At 41.2% G+C, this 21,196-nt stretch overlaps 1 protein-coding gene across 1 annotated transcript in view; it reads right to left on the bottom strand.

The window, feature by feature from the left end:
* Positions 1-7,719: 7,719 nt before the first annotated feature.
* The window catches only part of LOC137372654 (myosin light chain 5-like), a 25,552-nt gene continuing 12,075 nt past the window's right edge, over positions 7,720-21,196 (bottom strand). The window contains exons 2-8 of the mRNA XM_068036709.1: positions 17,592-17,669; positions 12,999-13,106; positions 12,251-12,326; positions 8,702-8,806; positions 8,542-8,620; positions 8,382-8,430; positions 7,720-7,821 (exon numbers count right to left, since the gene is read on the bottom strand). Coding sequence (XP_067892810.1) covers positions 7,720-7,821; positions 8,382-8,430; positions 8,542-8,620; positions 8,702-8,806; positions 12,251-12,326; positions 12,999-13,106; positions 17,592-17,669 — 597 coding nt within the window. The remainder of the gene's footprint in view (positions 7,822-8,381; positions 8,431-8,541; positions 8,621-8,701; positions 8,807-12,250; positions 12,327-12,998; positions 13,107-17,591; positions 17,670-21,196) is intronic.

The following is a 21,196-nucleotide window of genomic DNA, read 5'->3' as shown; positions in this document are numbered from 1 at the left end:
TCAGAGAGCTGGTGCAAACACGATGGGCCAAATGGCCTCCTTCTGTACTGTAACGATTCTGTGATTCTGTGTGTTCAGGAACAGAGGGATCTGAGGGGTGCATGTGCATTGTTCTCTGAAGGTGACAGAACATATTGAGAGAATGGTTAGCAAAGTATATGGGATCTTGGGTTTCATAAATAGAGACTTTGAGTACCAAAGCAGGGAAGTTATGCTGAACCATTATAAAGCTCTGGTTAGGCCCTAACTAGAGTAATGCATCCAGTTCTGGTCACCACACTTCAAGAAGAATGTGAGGGTCCTTGAGAGAATGCAGAGGAGATTTACCAGAATGGTTTCAGGGATGAGGGATTTTAGCTACAAGGTTAGGTTGGAAAAGCTGGAGTTGTTCCCACTGGAGCAAAGGAGATTGAGCAGAAATTTGATAGAGGTGCACAAGATTATGACAGGCTTAGATAAGTTAGACAAGGAAAAACCATTCCAATTAACTTATGGTACAAGGACTAAGGGACATAGATTAAAGGTTTTGAGCAAGAGATACAGGGGGAATGTGAGGAAGAACTTTTTTACGCAGCGAGTGGTCATGACCTGGAACTCACTGCCCACGAGGGTGGTGGAAGCAGAGACAAGCAATGATTTAAAAAGGAAATTGGATGGGCACTTAAAGGAAATAAGTTTGTTGGGCTACAGGGGTCCAGCGGGAATGTGGGATTGCTCTACGGAGAGCCAAATGGACTCGATTGGCCGAATGGTCCTTGTGCATGAATCGCAGAAGGTTGGTCTGCAGGTACAGCAAGTAATTAGGAAGGCAAATGGAATTTTGTCCTTCATTGCTAAAGGGATTGAGTTTAAAAGCAGAGAGGTTATGTTGCAGCTGTATAAGGTACTGGTGAGGCCGCACCTGGAGTACTGTGTGCAGGTTTGGTCTCCTTACTTGAGAAAGGATATACTGGCACTGGAGAGGGTGCAGAGGAGGTTCACTAGGTTGATTCCGGAGTTGAGGGGGTTGGCTTATGAGGAGAGACTGAGTAGATTGGGATTATATTCATTGGAGTTCAGAAGAATGAGGGGGGATCTTATAGAAACATATAAAATCATGAAGGGAATAGATAAGATACAAGTAGAGAGGATGTTTCCACTGGCAGGTGAAGCTAGGACAAGAGGGCATAGCCACAAGATTAGAGGGAGCAGATTTAGGACTGAATTAAGAAGGAACTTCTTCACCCAGAGGGTTGTTAATCTATGGAATTCCTTGCCCAGTGAAGTAGTTGACGCTTCTTCAGTAAACGTTTTTAAAGCTAAGGTAGATATCTTTTTGAACAATAAAGGAATTAAGGGATACGGTGGGAGTGCGGGTAAGTGGATCTGAGTCCACGAAAAGATCAGCCATGATCTTATTGAATGGCGGAGCAGGCTCGAGGGGCCGGACGGCCTACTCCTGCTCCTAGTTCTTATGATCTTATGATCTTATTATCTGTGTTATAAATAACTCTATGCCTCAATGATTAGGTAGGGTAGTTTAGTAATTTGGGGGGGCGGTGGTGGGATAGTTTACTGACTTGGGGAGGCTAGCTTACTGATTTAGCTGGGGAAGTAACAACAATTTACTCCAAGTGCATATGTATGACACAATACCCATCTGCCATTGTTGCAACAGTTCTGTCCAGCCTTTTCTGTTTGGAAACAGCTCAGTTTGAGGTTCGCTTCAGGTTGATCAACCTAAAATAAACCCCAAAGACAGGTTAATGTTCAACTCTGGTTCTTCGACAGAACTTGGTTTTAAGCTTTTGTTTTAATGACATTGATTTATCCTCTTTAGACAGACCTATAAATAAAAATTGTTGATTGAAAATAGTTAAATAGTTAAATCAGCAAACTTTAAATCTCAAGTAATCTACATCTGCTTTTGGCTGTCACTGGGTCTTGAACAGGGACCAGTGGGACAGACAATCAATTTTGTTTTGTAAATATAGAATGCAGTGCTGGTTGGGATTATTTGTGAGTATGTGTTGTAAGAGGTTTCAGTTCACAAAATTAACACAATATATGGCAAAAGAACCAGGGGTGAGATAAGGAAAAATTGTGCTTCGCATTGAGTTATTATGATCTGGCATGTACTGCCTGGAAGAATGGCAGAAGGAGATTCAATAACATTCAAAAGGTAATTGGATAAATATTGGTTCATTATAAGAGAGGCAAAGGAAGTGTAGTAAATTTACAGTCGTTCTGTCAATATCTGAGAAGGAAAAAGATGGGTTAACGTTTCAGGGATAGACCCTTCATCAGAACCATACAGTTGCTGTACAACTGCTCACCTAATTTAACGTAAGAATGTAAGAAAAAGCCAGTCATCCCATTGAAGCTCACATGTCTCGTACCCAAACTCTTCATCCTTGATGATCCTGAACATCCCTAATGTTTCTGCCTCCAATATCACACCCCTGCAGATTATTCTAGAAATTGAGGCTAATGGTACAGAAGTTGTACTTCCCACATCATTCGCCTGACTCTTGCCTAGCATTGGAAAGGGAATCTTGGGACTTGGGAATGGGAGTGGGAAAGAAGACAGCAACAACATCCTGAAATGGGGAGCAGAAAGTGGAAGCAGAAACAAGATGGGAAGAGTAGGAAGATGGAATGGAGGTAAGGAAGGGAGACTGGAGAAGAGAACAGACCCTGGGAAAAGAGAGGTAGGGAAAAAAACAATCAAAAGCATAATGTAATAGCATTAATAAATCGGAATATATTGTGTAGTAAACCCTATACTTTCTTATACATTGTGTATTTAATAGAAGTGTAAAATATTAACAATCTCTCGTTTATGGAAAGAAAGAATTCAAAGATTAGAATTGCATCTAATTAGTTTTAACGTAAAGACAGATTTACATTTCCATTGTAACAACAACTTGCATTTATATAGTGCCACCTTAACTTGTAAAATGCTCCAAGGCACTTCACAGAGTGTTATCAGAATTTTTTTTTGCACAATCCACATAAAGAGATATTAGGACAAGTGACTAAAAGTTTCTTCAAAGAGATTCAGTGAGGGAATTCTAGCACTTTGGGCCTAGTCAACGGAAGCCATGGCTGCCAATGGTGAGGTGAAGGAAATCAGGGTGCACAAGAGGCCAGAATTAGAGGAATACAGAATTCTTGGAGGGTTGGAGGGCTGCAGGTAGATATGGAGGAGTGATGTCATACAAGGATTTGAACACAATGATGGGAATTTTAAATTTAAGATGTTGCTGGACCGAGATCCAATGTAGGAAAGCAAGCATAGGGGTTTTGTAAATGCATTTCTACCAGAATCATTAGTTTTATACTTATGGTTTCTGTCATGGTCCTGTAGTTTTTTTCGGGAATATGCAGTTTGCCTTTAAGACTTGCAAAGGATCAGTATTGCTTTAAGAACTAGCAAGCCTCAGGAGTACTAGGAAGGTGCATCTTCGTTGCCTTAGAAACAGCCATTTGGAGACTGCGAGTCAAAGGGTACATTCTCGTTACCATAGATATAGCCATTGGGAGTGAGTCTCATGAGATACATTTGTTACAATTCAGTTTTGAACTGGCTTTTAGTTGAAGACAGTTTGTTCTAACAGAACACACAGGGACATGCAGACACACCTGGTGTTGGCACCTGAAGAAAGAGCTCCCAACCATTTAAACTGAAGGAATAGAATTTTTAGTCTGTTTAATTATTATCTCTCAAAATTAAAACAGAAGCCAAGCCAAAACAGAGATCTTTGGTAATTTAAATTGAAGAAAGGGAAGTTAGACTGTGACAATCTTTTATCCCTCAAAAACTCTAAAGTCAGCTTGATTCCATTGAAAGAGTTTGCAAGTCGTTAATTGTTGAAATTCGCAGGAGAAGGAAAGCAACATTCCGTGAGGACTTCAAGCAACATTCCGTGAGGGCTTCAAGTAACATTGGACTGTAAATTTGCAAGGACTCTAACTTTCCTATTTTAAATGTTGTTTCTATCTTCATAGTGTTTAAGAATTTAGTTCGTCTAATTAAATAGTTAATTTGTTGATCTAAAGACACCTGGTTTGGTTAGCCTCATTCGGGGGTTAATAGATTGTACAATTCGGTTAGGTCTTTTTTTAATTTGGAAAGTTTTAAATGATATGTTAGCTGATCTGTGGAGCAACGGGATTGAATTAACAGTGCGTTGGTCCCACCACAATCAGAATCGTGTATTTTGATTGGGGGCTTTGACTGGAGCGGTCAGTCGTAACAGTTTCACAGAACCACAGTGATCCAATAGTTGTAAATCACGTAGTCAATGAAACTATCTTTTTTCAGTAATCCATAGGGTCCTGGTGCACCTATTACACATAGGTGTATCTAGATATTTTTCTGGGTAGGTGCTGTGTGAGAATTGGTGTTTTTGTCGGCATTTCTTCAATGGAAAACACAGAAGAGCATGTTGAAACACTATGGAGGTAACTGATTTCATTATCATTCTTCCAAGATCACTTTTCCCAGATTTTTCTTTCCTCACTTCCTTTATTGGAAGATAGCTGATAATTTGTTAGATGATCTGGTATCAAGGGGAACTGGACACATGAGCTGAAATTTATAATAAGCGTTAACAAACGAAACTGGACCCAGGTAAAGCGATGAATTGGTTGGTTGTCTCCATCTAGTGGCCATTGCTGGCAAATTCTATTCATGTTCAAAATCTGAAAATCAGCATTGCCAAAGACCAACTGTAGAACAAGTGCACTTCTGGAAAAAAGAGTTTCTTGTGTAATTATTTCATACAAGAAATTGGATTGAAGTGCTAATTGGGTAATAATAGAATCCTATTCCCTATCAAATATAATTATCTACAGTGTCCCTTAAATGCATTTTTGTTGGAGAAACTGAATTAACACACAGTTAAAATAACTAGAGTACTGAAATATCCTGGAATAATAATTGTAGTTATTGATGCATTTAATTTAGTTAGTGATTGCCAATTTTCCCCACATAATTCATAAACATAGGCAAACAAATATTGTTGATGTATTGCCTTCACTGTGATTTAAAGCACCTTCATATCAGAGCAGCTCAGTGAAAGGCATGAATGAGTCTCAGAGGTTAGTGAGCAATTTGTTTAGGAGCTGATTTGCAACCACATTTACTCTGCATATGACAAAATAGCAAAAAGTACAGCAGAAGTAATTTGATTTCTCTGTGCAACCTTCCAAGCTTTTTTTTAGAGAGAATTTCATCATCAGAAACACTTTTAGAAATCTAACAGTTAAGACTTTAACACTGTTTGCATTTTTTTGCTACTGTTGACTTTTTTTTTGAGTATTGTTTATTTTGTGAATGTTCATGTTGTCACCAGGGAAACAGATTTGAAGGAGTTGTTGAGTCTGACTGTGAGGGAAGTCTATTGACACCAGTAGGCTCTAATGGGTTAGCAAGGTTCCTCAGTGAATAACTGAGACATAAAGACAAGGAGAGCCAATCAATCCTCAGAGTATGCGCTGAACTAGTTGACTAGGACCATGACTGAGATACTCAAATTAGCATTTGCCCATTAGGCATGCTACAGCCTGCCGGACTAAACATTGAGTTCAATAATTTCAGAGCATGACGGGCCCCCCTTTTTATTTTTAGTTTTTTTTCTCTTTGCTTATTTTATTGGAGTTTGTTTCATCATTCATTTTTTTCCCCCATGCATATCCATTGTTTTTTTTCATATTTGTGCTTTGAGCCAGAGCTGTTCATTTTTCTGTCAATTAACACCCTCTCTGCACTAATGCTTTGTCTTCCGGCACACCATTAACATACTGTTTGCCTTTGCTCCGTGACCTTCTGGTCAGTTATTCTCTGTGACCCTCTGTCCTATCAACACCTTGCCTTTTGTTATTGCTTGCCCTACCCCCACTTTATTTGCTTAAAACCTATTACATTTCTAACATTTGTCAGTTCTGATGAAGGGTCACTGACCTGAAACGTTTGCTTCTCTCCCCACAGATGCTGCCAGACCTTTTGAGTATTTCCAGCATTTCTTGTTTTTAACTCAAATTAGCAGGTTTCCCACTCCTGATTAATCTCCAGCCATTCCTGCTGGAAGTGCAGTGGACAGCCGGTGAATACTAAGACTAAGATTGCCTGTGGTGCCCTGTTATCAAATCTACTGACATTCATTGTTATCCTCACTTAATAAAATGACCATTTGGGTAAGGTATCAGAGGGAAACTAGCAACCGTATCCTAGGAGGAGTCAATATCTCCAGGGAAGGAGGTGAGGAAAATTGGCAATTGCTAACTAAATTAAATCTATCAATAGCTACAGCCATTAATCCAGGATATTTCAATGCTCCAGTTATTTTAACTGTGCATGTTAATTTCATTTCTCCAAGGCAGGTGTCTGGATTTTGTCATTAGTAGAAGCGTATGTGAGGAACGTTGCAGATATTTCTATTTATTGTTACGGAACAGGATTATGTTCCTGCCCAGATACCACTTCAATCCAAGTTCTAAGTGTAATTTGGGCTCAGTTGTAGCATTCTGCCCTGTGAGTGACACCAGTGCAGTGCTGAGGGAATGTTCCACTGTTGGGAGGTACAATCTTCTGGATGAGATGTTAAACCGAGGCACAGTTTTCCCTCTTAGGTGGATGTACATGATCACATGGCACTATTCAAAGAACAGGGGACCTCACCCATCCCAACATTTATCCCTCAACCAACATCACTAAAAGAGATTATCTGGTCATTTATCACATTGCTGTTTGTGGGTAAGAGTTCCAGACTTCCACTACCCTTTGTATAAATTAGTGCATCCTCACATCATCCTTGAATGTCCTCGCTCCACCTATTGATCATCTTCACTGTGAAGAAACACTTCCTAATATCAGTTTGAAAATGCCTCTAACCCTGGGCTCAATAATACAAGGTCACCTCATTTAACTATTCGTCTGGTGCTCCTGCTTCATTGGTGATGCCCCACTGGGAGCGCCAGTGGTGACAACATTAGGATTTTGGGTGTCAGCGGCCAGTGGAGAGCTGCTAGATGGCAGTACAGCAGCAATGGTCTTTCAAAGTGGGAGGTGGTCGTGATGATGGAGGGGAAGGTCTGTCCAGCAAAATTTACTTTTAATTCAAGGCTAAAAATGCAGATTTTGCTGATGCTTTCACAAATTGCTCAAACACAACTGGCTGCCAGGAAAGCTGCATCTTAGCTAGAAAATACTCAATTCATTTGTCTGTAAACTCCGGCAGTGTTTGAATTTTGATGATGCATTCCCCATTCTTGAACCCACATTCCATTCCTTTTAGTTCTAATTGCTTGACTCTAGTAACTCAAGTCATCTAGTAATTTAATGCTTTATCATTAAGAACCCAAGTTTGTGTGTTATTTATGTTGTTTGATTTAAATTATTGGATAATTCAATTTTGTTTAGCACAATAATGCCTCTAAATTATCAGGATTAGAATGTATATACAGTACAAACAGATAGAATCATAGATTCATTACAGCAGAGAAGAAAGCCATTTGGCCCATCATGGCTGTGCTGGCTCTCTAAAGGAGGTCATTAAACTGTATTCATAGTAAGGTCACGGGGGTGGGGGGGGGGGGGGGGGGGAGGTGGGTGGGAGGCAGAAACCGCGAGAAGCATTTTCTATTACAGTGTGGTTTTATTCACTGTTGATGTAACTTGATAATAAAGAGAGATGCAAAGATCTGAGCAGCCCGTGTAACTAGCGTTGGTTCCATTTACTCTTCCTTTTCTTCACCGTGTGTGATGATGTAGCAGAGAGATTTATAATCCAGGTTGCCCGCTGCATCAATCGGAGAAGACTGAAACATCTGATCAGCCTACAGTGTATGGGGAAAAAAAGGAAAAAGGAAGGGAAAATGTTATATACAGCAATACACATTGAAAGTATAACTTGCAGTGTTTCGCCTGTACCTATAATATTAATTTATACTAATGTAAGATATAGATACAAAACCTGGACTGTTATAGACAATCTGGTCAAGTACATCTAAGGGAAGTGATAGATTTTTATGTAGACTGATTACAATAGTACTATTTAGTGTGCATGTACTATATACATACAAAGTGCAAAGTATTTAGGGTTTTCTTTATCGACACCACAGATGCTAATTTAATTACCATTACTGTTTTTGCATAATTTATGAAAAGAATAATGCATCACATTTTAATTACTGCAGTTTTTTAAACTTGGAAATTCATTTTAAAAGAAAGCTCAAAGTATAGAATTTATTCTGTTTTTGGGGTTGGAATGTGGAGAGGCTCGCTTGCACACATGTCACATTACACTTGAGCAGATACAGTGCTGTTCCTGGTTCAAAGTACACAAGCAACTCTGCATGTGTCAAAGAAAGGTGAAAAATTAAGTCTTTATTCAAACCTCCTCAGCAGTGAATTTGTCAGCTTGTGTCGTGAGCATACGTCTTAATCTGCAGATGGAAAAAAAGACAAATGGAACATCAGAAGATGTACAACAAGGACACTACAAAAACTGCAAGATAAGCTCCAGCAAAACACCAAGAATTACTAGAAGCACATACTCGTCTTTGCTGATATGTCCTTTGGCATCGGGATCAAACATTTTAAATGCGTTTAGCATCACCTCTTCTGGATCAGAACCTGTGTTTAAAAAAAGATAAATCACAGTTCGGCCAAAGTTAGGGAGCAGAAAATGGAAATGGAGGAGTAGTAGGGACATACCGTGTAACTTTTCTCCAAATAGATTTAAAAACATGGTGAAGTTAATTGGACCAGTGGCTTCACGCAACATGGATTCTAATTCATCATCTTTTACATTGAGTTTGCCTGAAAATAAAAAAAGAAAAATCATGGATAAGTTGAGACTTTCTAAAGTTAAAATTCCCACCATCCAAATTCTCCCATTGTGGCATCCAATTGTTTTTGAACAACCTTAATATTGGATTTATCAGTGACTTTCTTTTATTTATGGCCTCTAATATTCTTTGAGTAAATAATTTATCTCCGCGTATCTACTTTATATCACACTTTACTCATTTCTATTTCTACCTCTGGGTTTAGTTCCCTAGTTATTCTGCGGCAACTTCATCTGTATCATTGAACCATTTGTATATACTTCCCTCGTAGCTGTCTTATGGCTAGACTCTAAAGCTCTATACTATCCAATCTTATTGTTATTGCAATTCACACTTGGAATCAGTCTTGTTACATCTTATACATGTTTCATTGTGTGGTGACCAAATTGAACACAATATTCTGTGGTCTGACCAGTAATTACATTGTAAATCCTTGGCATGATTTATGTAGTTTTGTATTCTGGTAATATATTCTGGCATAGAACAAAGAACAAAGAACAGTACAGCACAGGAACAGGCCATTCGGCCCTCCAAGCCTGTGCCGATCTTGATGCCTGTCTAAACTAAAACCTTCTGCACTTCCGGGGCCCATATCCCTCTATTCCCATCCTATTCATGTATTTGTCAAGATGCCTCTTAAGCGTCATTATCGTACCTGCTCCCACCACCTTCCCCGGCAACAAGTTCCAGGCACTCACCACCCTCTGTGTAAAGAACTTGCCGCACACATCCCCTCTAAACTTTGCCGCTCGCACCTTAAACCTATGTCCCCTAGTAACTGACTCTTCCACCCTGAGAAAAAGCTTCTGTCTATCCACTCTGTCCATGCCGCTCATAACTTTGTAAACCCTATTATGTTGCCCCTCCACCTCCGTCGTTCCAGTGAAAACAATCCGAGTTTATCCAACCTCTCCTCATAGCTAATGCCCTCCAGACCAGGCAACATCCTAGTAAACCTCTTCTGTACCCTCTCCAAAGCCTCCATGTCTTTCTGGTAGTGTGGCGACCAGAAATGCACGCAATATTCTAAGTGTGGCCTTACTAAAGTTCTGTACAGCTGCAGCATGACTTGCCAATTTTTATACTCTATGCCCCAACCAATGAAGGCAAGCATGCCGTATGCCTTCTTGACTACCTTATCCACCTGCGTTGCCACTTTCAGTGACCTGTGGACCTGTACGCCCGGATCTCTCTGCCTATCAATACTCCTAATGGTTCTGCCATTTACTGTATACCTCCCACCTGCTTTAGACCTTCCAAAATGCATTACCTCACATTTGTCCGGATTAAACTCCATCTGCCATTTCTCCACCCAAGTCTCCAACCGATCTATATCCTGCTGTATCCTCTGACAATCCTCACCATTATCCGCAACTCCACCAACCTTTGTGTCGTCCACAAACTTACTAATCAGACCAGCTACATTTTCCTCCAAATCATTTATATATACTACAAACAGCAAAGGTCCCAGCACTGATCCCTGCGGAACACCACTAGTCACATCCCTCCATTCAGAAAAGCTCCCTTCCACTGCTACCCTCTGTCTTCTATGACCAGGCCAGTTCTGTATCCATCTTGCCAGCTCACCTCTGATCCCATGTGACTTCACCTTTTGTACCAGTCTGCCATGAGGGACCTTGTCAAAGGCTTTACTGAAGTACATATAGACAACATCCACTGCCCTTCCTTCATCAATCATCTTCGACACAACCTCCCCTTCTCAAAACCATGCTGCCTCTCGCTAATAAGTTGGTTTGTTTCCAAATGGGAGTAAATCCTGTCCCGAAGAATCCTCTCTAATAATTTCCCTACCACTGACGTAAGGCTCACCGGCCTATAATTTCCTGGATTATCCTTGCTACCCTTCTTAAACAAAGGAACAACATTGGCTATTCGCCAGTCCTCTGGGACCTCACCTGTAGCCAATGAGGATACAAAGATTTCTGTCAAGGCCCCAGCAATTACTTCCCTTGCCTCCCTCAGTATTCTAGGGTAGATCCCATCAGGCCCTGGGGACTTATCTACCTTAATGCTTTGCAAGACACCCAACACCTCCTCCTTTTTGATAACAACATGACCGAGACTATCTACACTCCCTTCCCTAGGCTCATCATCCACCAAGTCCTTCTCTTTGGTGAATACTGATGCAAAGTACTCATTTAGTACCTCACCCATTTCCTCTGGCTCCACGCATAGATTCCCTCCTCTGTCCTTGAGTGGGCCAACCCTTTCCCTGGTTACCCTCTTGCTCTTTATATACATATAAAAAGCCTTGGGATTTTCCTTAATCCTGTTTGCCAATGACTTTTCATGACCCCTTTTAGCCCTCCTGACTCTTTGCTTAAGTTCTTTCCTACTGTCTTTATATTCCTCAAGGGATTCATCTGTTCCTAACCTTCCAGCCCTTACGAATGCTTCCTTTTTCTTTTTGACTAGGCTCACAATATCCCGCTTTATCCAAGCTTCCCAAAACTTTCCAAACTTATCCTTCTTCCTCACAGGAACATGCTGGTCCTGGATTCTAATCAACTGATGTTTGAAAGACTCCCACATGTCAGATGTTGATTTACCCTCAAACAGCTGCCCCCAATCTAAATTCTTCAGTTTCTGCCTAGTATTGTTATAATTAGCCTTCCCCCAATTTAGCACCTTCACCCGAAGACAAATCTTATCCACAAATACCTTAAAACTTATGGAATTATGGTCACTGTTCCCGAAATGCTCCCCTACTGAAACTTCGACCACCTGGCCAGGCTCATTCCCCAACACCAGGTCCAGTACGGCCCCATCCCTAGTTGGACTATCTACGTATTGTTTCAAGAAGCCCTCCTGGATGCTCCTTACAAATTCTGCCCCATCCAAGCCCCTAGCACTAAGTGAGTCCCAGTCAATATCGGGGAAGTTAAAATCACCCACAACTACAACCCTGTTACCTTTACATCTTTCCATGCTGTAGATTTTTGTTGGCAAGGATGGTAACTGCATTTCAAAAACATAGATTGTGAAGAACATTGAAATGCCTTGAGGATGTGTTAAGTTGCTATATAAATGCAAGATCCTTCTTTCTCCGATAGTTGAAATATTCAATTAGAAACCGATCTAGGGTGGCTAGTTAATTAAAAATGAAAACTTTACCAAGAAGGTTAACACAAAATAAGACGATGGCCACCCGTGGGAGGAGAACCACTGGAAGATATTGCAACAAGCTGGGCTCTGATGCCAGCTGATCAATTTATTTATTGGTATCTTTGAGGGTTGAACTGAGACATCGAAATATGTACAGAATACTCATGTTACAGTGAACGGTACAGGCATTGCATAGCCAGGTACTTCGGTATCCAACATCACTTGTCACAACAATGCACGTTCAGGGTTAACAAACTCAACTTTGATCGGATTTGTAAGAAGCATTTACCCAAGGATGCGTAAGTGTCTTTGAGATCCTCTTTATCGATGAAGCCATCTCTGTTCTGATCGATCAAAGTGAAAGCCTGAAAGGGAGGGGGGAAACGAATCACAGTTGTTCAGGTTAACAAGACAATCCGCCAAGTTTAAAAGCGGCCACCCTGAATTTCCCTCGGATCAAACCCCATGTTTCCGAGTCATTGCTCGCAAACCTTTCCTTTCGGTGGTGGAGGACCACGTTCATAATTTAACCCGATATAATATGAATTAATTTACATCAATTAACATTTATGTATGTCCCCGACATGTTTTGGCGTAATAAACTCGTTACATTTATAATAACGAATGTCCGGTAATTAGCACGGAATATTCAGTGGGGGTCAGCTCAACACGGTGAAAGGATGAAGTGGGGATTTTACTGACACTTTTAGAGATGTATTACGTTTAGATTCCTGTTTAGCGATTCCAATAATATCACTATCGCTGTCCCTATTTTTTGAAACTTCTGTGGTAAGTGAGATTGAACGTATTTTAATAAAAGGCAGCGTTTTAAAAGGTCTAACTCTCTTTTGCTGTTCCCTTCCAGTCCATTTCTTTTCACTTCCTTTTTCTATGATTTAACAGTTTCAATCATCATCACTCCTCTCCGTCCCTCTCTGAAATTTCTTTCTCTGGCTGTTTTCACTCTTCCCCTATTTCTAATGATTTATCTCTCTTTGAAATGTTTAAGTTACTTGGGACTCAAGTTAGTTGCTTACTTCCTTGAATTCCTGGATCTGAGTTTGTTCAAAGCTGGAAAAGACATTAGACGAAGCCCTCTGCGCTCGTTTGGCGCCGCCTTCCTTCTTTTTGGTTTTCCTGCTCGACTGGAGGGTAAATGAAATGAGAAAGAGAGAGAAACATCACAAGAGTCAGAATGACTTCCAGCACTCCAAAGAGAAAAAGGCTCGGGGTCGTGCAGCACACACACACACTCACCATGCTTGCCCGTGATCCCTGCAGCTGCTGGGTGTCCTGGGCTGTGGTTTATATAGTGGGATGTGCTGGTGGCTGAGACGGCAGCTGGAGCCCAACCGAGCCCCCCGAGGCAGGAGGCAAGCGGTATCAACTACTCCATACATGGAAACATTCAGCCCGAGCAGTAAATGGGTCCCTGGTGACTGGCCGATTAAAGCATCAGCACCTGATGCAGAACATTTCTGATCTTTCACACAGGCATTTTAAAGCTTAATACCACAATATTTAAGAGATGAGACGGCTAAGAAACCCAATTGGAAGAGGCTGCAATTCCGAAATGTTCTTCAGCCCCATTTCACACTTTAAACTTAGTTTTATCTTAAATGTTCTAACCAATCCTATTAAACAGCATAAGGAAAAATGCGGCGCGGGTTTTGCAGTATAAAACTAGAACAAAAGATTTGGAAGCTGACTGGAAATTAAGCACGTTTAAGCTCCTGATCTTTTCACTTTATCAAACCCAAACACAGGCTAAAAATCAACAGAAAAATGTACTTAACATTAAAAAGGTGTACAAACAATATTCAGTAAAAACAAGACATTTACATTGGTTACAATTGTTACTATTCACCCTAAAATATCAACACGAACAATTTGCATTTATATAACCCTATTAGCTTAGACATCATGTCCTAAAGTGCTTCACGGAGGCATAATCATACATAAATAGATATCCAGACAATGGAAACATTTGGAGGGGTGGCTAAAAGCTTGATCAAACATGGGGGTTTAAGGGTCTTAAAGATGGAGAGATTGAGGGAGGGAATTCCAGAATGGGGCAGTGGTGGGGTAAAGGGAGAGGAGGATGAGTAGAAAGGCCAGACTGGAAAAAATAGAGTTATTGGGGTGGGGTGGGTATGTTATAAGGTTGAAGGAGGTTACAGAGTTTGGGAGGGATGGGATCATGAAGTGATTTAAATTCAAGGATGAGAATTTTAAATTTTAGGCAATGGGGGGACAAAGAGATCAGTCAGGAAATAAGTGGTTGATGAGTAGGAGCTAGTGTAGAGGGCGGAAGAAAGTCATCTCTGCAGGTGCTTTGGCTACAATCAGATAGGTAAGAGTGGAATCAAGCAAGAGCTGGAGAATGGAGGAATGACGTTGGAAGAGCTTGGTGGAGGTGTCTGTCTCTAAGGCTACAGAGAGGTTGAGCAGGACAAGGAAGGAATAGTGCACCATGATCACAGTCACAGAGGATGTCAATAGGACCTTTTCAGAGTTGGAAACCTGATTGGAGAGATTCAAACATGTAGTTTCAGGAAAAACAAACATGGATTTTGGAGGTGACAATACATCCACGAATGTTCCAGTGGAAAGGGAGTTTGGAGATGAGGTGTAGCTTGCAAGCACAGAAAGGCCAAGAGTAGGATTTTTGAGGAAAGGTTGAAGACTCCAGTTTTAAAGGAACCATTTGTAATGTCTGCTAGCATGAGGGGCTGGAAAAACAAAGATGCTTCTCCTGAGCTACTTTTCAATATAACAATGGTCATTCACTTTTCACTTGGCAAAGTTCTACCAAGGAACCATATTTAATGCAGTCTTTCTGTTGGCCTCAGACAGGCTGACTAGTAATCTGAGCACAACTCACCAAATATAAGCCCACAATCAAAAGCTTATGGCCACAGAAGGACTGCAAATCCTGTCACAAATCCAACCCATTTCTTTAGCCTAGATGTAGCAGTCTATCAAAGCTACTACTCCTGGATGTCAATCACTGAGGATATTTGGAATAGACCCATGTCAAATACACTGAATGATCTGTCAAATACATCACCATCCAGGTATAATGTGAGCTATCAAATCCAAACACATCAATGATTTTGACAGCTATTCATTCCTGCCTTACCCTGATCTGTCAATATTACCAAACATAACAACAAGGGTGTCACAGTGGTTAGCACTGCAGCCTCACAGCTCCAGCGACCCAGGTTCAATTCTGGGTACTGCCTGTGCGGAGTTTTCAAGTTCTCCCTGTGACCGCGTGGGTTTTCGCCGGGTGCTCCAGTTCCCACAGCCAAAGACTTGCAGGTTGATAGGTAAATTGGCCATTATAAATTGCCTCTAGTATAGGTAGGTGTTAGGGGAATTGAGGGAAGGTGGGGATATGGTAGGAATATGGGATTACTGTAGGATTAGTATAAATGGGTGGTTGATGGTCGGCACAGACTCGGTGGGCCAAAGGGCCTGTTTCAGTGCTGTATCTCTCTATGATTAAGAATAGTATTTATATACAGCCTTTAAAACGGTAAAATGTCCCAAGTTGCTTTATGGGAGTGTTATCTGACAATATTTGACACTGACCACACAGGAAATATTAGATAGGTAACCAAAAGCTTGGTCAAAGAGGTAGGTTTTAAGGAATGTCTTAAAAGAGGAGAGAAAGGTAAAGAGACAGAAAGGATTAGGTGTAATCTTCAGAACTTAGGGTTTATACACAGCAATGGTAGGGTGAAGTAAGTGGGGGATGTGCAAGAGGCCAGAATTGGAGGAAGGTTCTCAATGGATTATAGGGTTGGAGGAGGTTATAGATATAGGAAGGGGCAAGGCCATGGAGGGATTTGAATATAAGGATGGGAATTTTAAATTTGAGGCATTGCTGGACTGGGAACCAATGTAGATTAATGAGCAGAAGAGTGATGGGAGAATGGAACTTGGTGCAAGTTAGGATATGGGAAAAGAATCTTGGATGAAGAATGTAAATGCTTTCCAGCTTAGAAAATCCCCTCACAAAATCTAATTATAATCCTGTCACCAACAACAAGAAATCCAAGAAATAATCTAACAAAGATAAAAATGCCTTTTTTGTCACAGTGAGGAGTTTCACAGTCTGAGCTGCTGAAGGGCTAAGTTACAACAGGTAGCTCTGTATTGTCTTAATTTTTAACACAATGAAGATGTAGGGAGGAAGAGAAGCATAAAGGACTTTGTAACTGGAGCACAGTAGGAAGAGAGGGTAGTTTACTTCATAACTAATACTTTCATCTTTGAAATATAAAAACCATCAGTCCCACCACAAAGAGCACTCACAAGCAGAGGCAGCAATTTCAGAATGAAATGTCTCATCATTTTAGATAAAGTAGTTGGGCTGAAAATTACTCAAAACAAAATCTTATTGAAATTCAGTTCTGAAAATTTCCCACTAAAATTCTACTGAATCATACCAGCCAGTAATAAAAAATAAATAAATGGTTCTACTGTATTTACAGATCCTGGACACCTTTTAATCAGTTGAGGTCTTTAAATTGATCTGTCCTCTAATTAGGAAATTCTAAAGGCCTGTGTTAGAAACATTATGAGGCTAGAAACTATAGTCGGAGGTATATTAAGGTGCAAAGTTTAATATGTTCATTTGACATACCTCTGTTATTTTAATGTCTCCGAGTTGAAAAGTAACATTGGACTCATTCTGCCATCAATGACTGTCAAATATAACCATGGCAACACCCTCACTTCATCTATTCATTAAGTTTTCTGCACCATCAACAGTAACAATGCAAACTAAAAACCTCCACAGAGTTACTCCAAAAAGTTATACAAATAGCATGTAAATCAAATAGATCAAACCTTCTCAGCAAAACCAAACTTCAAAAACTAGAATGTGTGTGTGGACATACATGCATGTTCCAATACCAAAACTTCCAACATAACCAAACATCTACTAATAATGTATCAAACACTGCAATAGCAAAAAGCCCTAAGCATTCTGCTGGACTGCAGCATATAATCTTGCTGTGCACAATGTTCGAAGTATAAATGAAATTATGTCAGAGTTGTTCCCACAGTTAGAAAGATTTACATCAGGGCCAGGACCAAAACATAGTGATAACACGCACTGTACTTCCCCATGGTGTGATGCGGCCAACATCTTCCATGCAGCCAACATCCCCAGCTTATACACACTACTGAGTCAGCGGCGCTTGAGATGGCTTGGCCATGTGAGCCGCATGGAAGATGGCAGGATCCCCAAGGACACATTGTACAGCGAGCTCGCCACTGGTATCAGACCCACCGGCCGTCCATGTCTCCGCTTTAAAGACGTCTGCAAACACGACATGAAGTCCTGTGACATTGATCACAAGTCGTGGGAGTCAGTTGCCAGCGCTCGCCAGAGCTGGCGGGCAGCCATAAAGGCGGGGCTAAAGTGTGGCGAGTCGAAGAGACTTAGCAGTTGGCAGGAAAAAAGACAAAGGCGCAAGGGGAGAGCCAACTGTGTAACAGCCCCGACAAACAAATTTTTCTGCAGCACCTGTGGAAGAGTCTGTCACTCTAGAATTGGCCTTTATAGCCACTCCAGGCGCTGCTCCACAAACCAATGACCACCTCCAGGCACTTACCCATTGTCTCTCGAGACAAGGAGGCCAAAGAAGAAGACTTCCCCATGGTGTGATGCGGCCATTGGTTACCGTGATTTTTCAGCGATTGAGTTTCCAGTTTCAAACATCAAGAAGAGGTAGGTGATGAGGATGCCAATTCAAGGAAAATTATCCTCAAACTGCTTTTATGCACTTCCTTTGTTTGATTCAAATGTACCATTGGCAGCAGCCTGGGGTTTTGGCCTATCCACCCATTTGGCCACCAGTGATAGCTGATACAGCAAGATCCTAGAAGGAAAAGACATTGGATGAGTTGGATATATAAATTACCGTTAGTAAATGAGATTTTCTCAGTCAACTTCAATTTAGCAGTGTCAGCATATACATATTGGCTTCCTTTTGTGCTATAAATGGTCACAACATTGGTGTTTTCTAATTGTAAAATATACCACCATTTTATAAAGATGTGAAAATCTAAAGATTATGCAGTAGTGCATAAAATATTCTCAAAATCTTCTACTTTCCAAATACTTCTGACTTTGTTCTGATTTTCTGTTAATGAGATTTCCGGTTTCAATTTCGCAAACTAAGTTTAACAATCTTTCATTGTCATTAGTGTTAACTGAGTGCTGAATTTTATGAGGCCTCCAGCGTCAGGGGTTTTGGCAGTGGGGCCCAGAATATTCTCTGGGAAAGGCCCGCCACGACCCCAGATGTCGAGAAGGCCCTGCTGCATTTTACCGGCGGCGATGAGGCCTCGGTATGACACCCCGCCCCGCCACCGAGCAGCGGGGCCTTCATTTTAATATTATAATTATGTTAAAATCATTCAAATTAACCTATCCTGTCCCGGCAGCCATCCCACGCGATAATACGGCTGCTGGCCGCAACTCCCGCGCCTTCGGAACTCCATTTGGAGTTTGGAGGCGTGACACTGGTGGGGAAAGGGGAGGACTGAAGTCTTCAGGTCAGGAGGGGTGTGGAAGCATAGAAACTGCTCTGATTGGCTATGGGGATGGTGGGAAGAGGTCGAGGGTCAAACGTTCTGAAGGTTGGGGATTAAAATTTGTCATGTAAAAAATTGGTTTTCCCGGGGTAAAAGTTAATGTTATTTATTGGGGGGTGGGAGAGGAGGTGCAAAGTTTAAATACAATTTTATTTCTAATATTAGTGCAGTGGGATCTTTAAACACTTAAATTTACATGAAGGGCTTGAAGCGCTTTAAAAATGGTTGGCGCCTGCACAGTGGCGCCGGATGCCGTTGCCTGACACGGAGCGGTGGCCCCCTCTATGTCATCGGGGGTGGCCGCTCCATCCCTTCCATTTAGATGAGCCCCTGTGTGAAATATCACAGGGGCTCAGTGACGGTGCATCCACGCCTGAAGTTCGCCGAGAGCGTATCACCGCGATTTGCTGCGCGCTCATAAATTTCAGCCTACATTGGTTTTTGTATTTGGCCTTACAGCTGCAGTCAGAGCTACAGCCTGATCTGTCATACCCTCGACCAGGGCCCTTCTCTCTGCAATGGCTTTGTGTACCCCAACAAGTCCCATGGGTTTACCCCGCAACTTCCAGCATTCTGCACAAAGGTGTCCCATCTTGTGACAATAGTAACACTTAGGCTTGTGGACCTCACTTCCACCCTCAGCTTCTTCCGTTCTGGCCTGAGGAGGAGATCCCGGTGCATTCCCAGCTGTCCCTTCTTGTCCCCGGCTACTTTCCTTTCACCCTCCCACCTTCTATCCTTCGTGGGTTTGTGGGAGTGACGGACAAAGGGTTTGGGCTTATAGACAAGCTCGTAATCATCAGCAATTTTCGCTGCCTGTCTGGCCGTTGAAAACTTCTGGTTCTCTAGATGAGCTCTTACTAATGGAGGGAGTGAATTTTTAAATTATTCCAGGAGAAGTAGTTCCCTAAGGTTCTCATACGTGGCCTCTACCTTTAGTACCTGCATCCAACAATCAAAATTAATTTGCTTTACCCTCTCAAATTCTGTATACGTTTGCCCAGACTGTTTCCAGAGGTTCTGAAATTTCTACTGGCAAGCTTCAAGGACCAACTTATATGCAGTGAGAATAGCCTTTTTTGCCATCTCATAATCTGTAGAAGCGTCCTCAGAAAGCATGACATAAACTTCATGAGCTCTGCCCAACAACCTGCTTTGCATAAGCAGTGTCCAGCTTTCCTTCGGCCATTTCATCTGTCTGGCTATCTTTTCAAAAGAAATGAAAAATTCCTCTACATCCCTTTTCTCAAACTTAGGGAGGGCTTGAACACATTTAAACAGCTTTCCACTGGGTGCTGGGCTGGAGCCAAATCTTTCCTCATCAGGATTTTCATTGGAACCAAGGCCACTTTTGGCTTAGCTCCAGATTTTTAACTTCGAATTCCCTTCCTTCTCTTTCTCTTTGAAATGCTCTCTTTTTCTCTTTCCTCTTTTTCAAATTCAAGCTTCTTCATTGTCAATTCTCTTTCAAGATCGAGTTTTATTCCATTCTATTGATTTTCCTATTGAAGCTTAAGATTTCCATTTCCTGTTCCTGCTCAAGCTGCTTCATCTGTAACTGAATTTTAGCTAATTCAAGTGCACTACCCTCTGGTTTGCCTTCTTCTTCTTCCAATTTCTAATGGTGTGCTATTACTTCAATTACGTCTGCTTTCTTAGCTCCTGGTTTTAACTCTAACACCAACAGTTCTGCCAAATCCTTCAGTTTAACCTTGGTTAAGTTTCTCAAATCACTCAGGGATACATACTCCTTGCCCAGAAAGATCGCAGCAACTGATAAAGACATTCCAATAGAGTAAACTTTAAGCTACTGCACAAGAAATCCATTTTTTTTCTTACTCTTCTTCTTTTCAATTATTATTACCCCATTTACAATTGTATGTTGTCGGCTTTGGGTTATCCCACAAACAGCCCCAATTATATGTTGCGACCGAGGCATTTTGAGTGCACTATTTTTCTAGTTCGACTTCTCCACAGGTCACAACATATATTTTAATTTTTTCCAGCTACCAATACGGTCAATCATAGACTCTATTTTTATCCCAGAATAAAATAGATCTACCAGGTTTCTTTAATCATCAGCTTAATATAAAATAAGACATAACCAGTAATGAAGCAAAGCAGTAACACACAGATTGAAATATAAAAGTTTCCTTTTACCTTAGCCCCTCACACACACACAGACACACTCACCAGTTAACCGGAAAAAAGAGATTTACTCTTTCGAACTCTATAATTAAAAAAAACAGACAAAAAGAATACTTTGACCAGATATTTATGAATTCTTGAAGAAAAAAAGGGAAGATTTGGAAAGATGTCAGATGTCCTTTGTTTTGGTTTGGTGTCCCAAATATGCATGGATGGCTGTCACTGGGATCTTCCTAGAATAGTTCTTGACAGGTGATGTTGAAGATCACTTTGGGCAGACTTTCCAGGGAAAATGCAGCAACGGGGGTTTCAGGCAGTTTCTTACTCTTGTTTCTCAGAGTCTCTCAAAGAGATGGAAAACTAGCAGGCTTTTCAAAGAACTGGAACAGGCTGAGTTGGGGCTTGCCCTTGGCAGGTTGATTCTTTAACTCCTTTTCAAACCATTGTCCATATCCCAACTCACTCCAAAGCC

This window comes from Heterodontus francisci, chromosome 1 (assembly GCF_036365525.1).
Source record: "Heterodontus francisci isolate sHetFra1 chromosome 1, sHetFra1.hap1, whole genome shotgun sequence".
Taxonomy (NCBI): Eukaryota; Metazoa; Chordata; class Chondrichthyes; order Heterodontiformes; family Heterodontidae; genus Heterodontus; species Heterodontus francisci.
The sequence above is the reverse complement of the archived record's forward strand: the minus strand, read 5'-3'. Positions and strand labels throughout refer to the sequence as shown.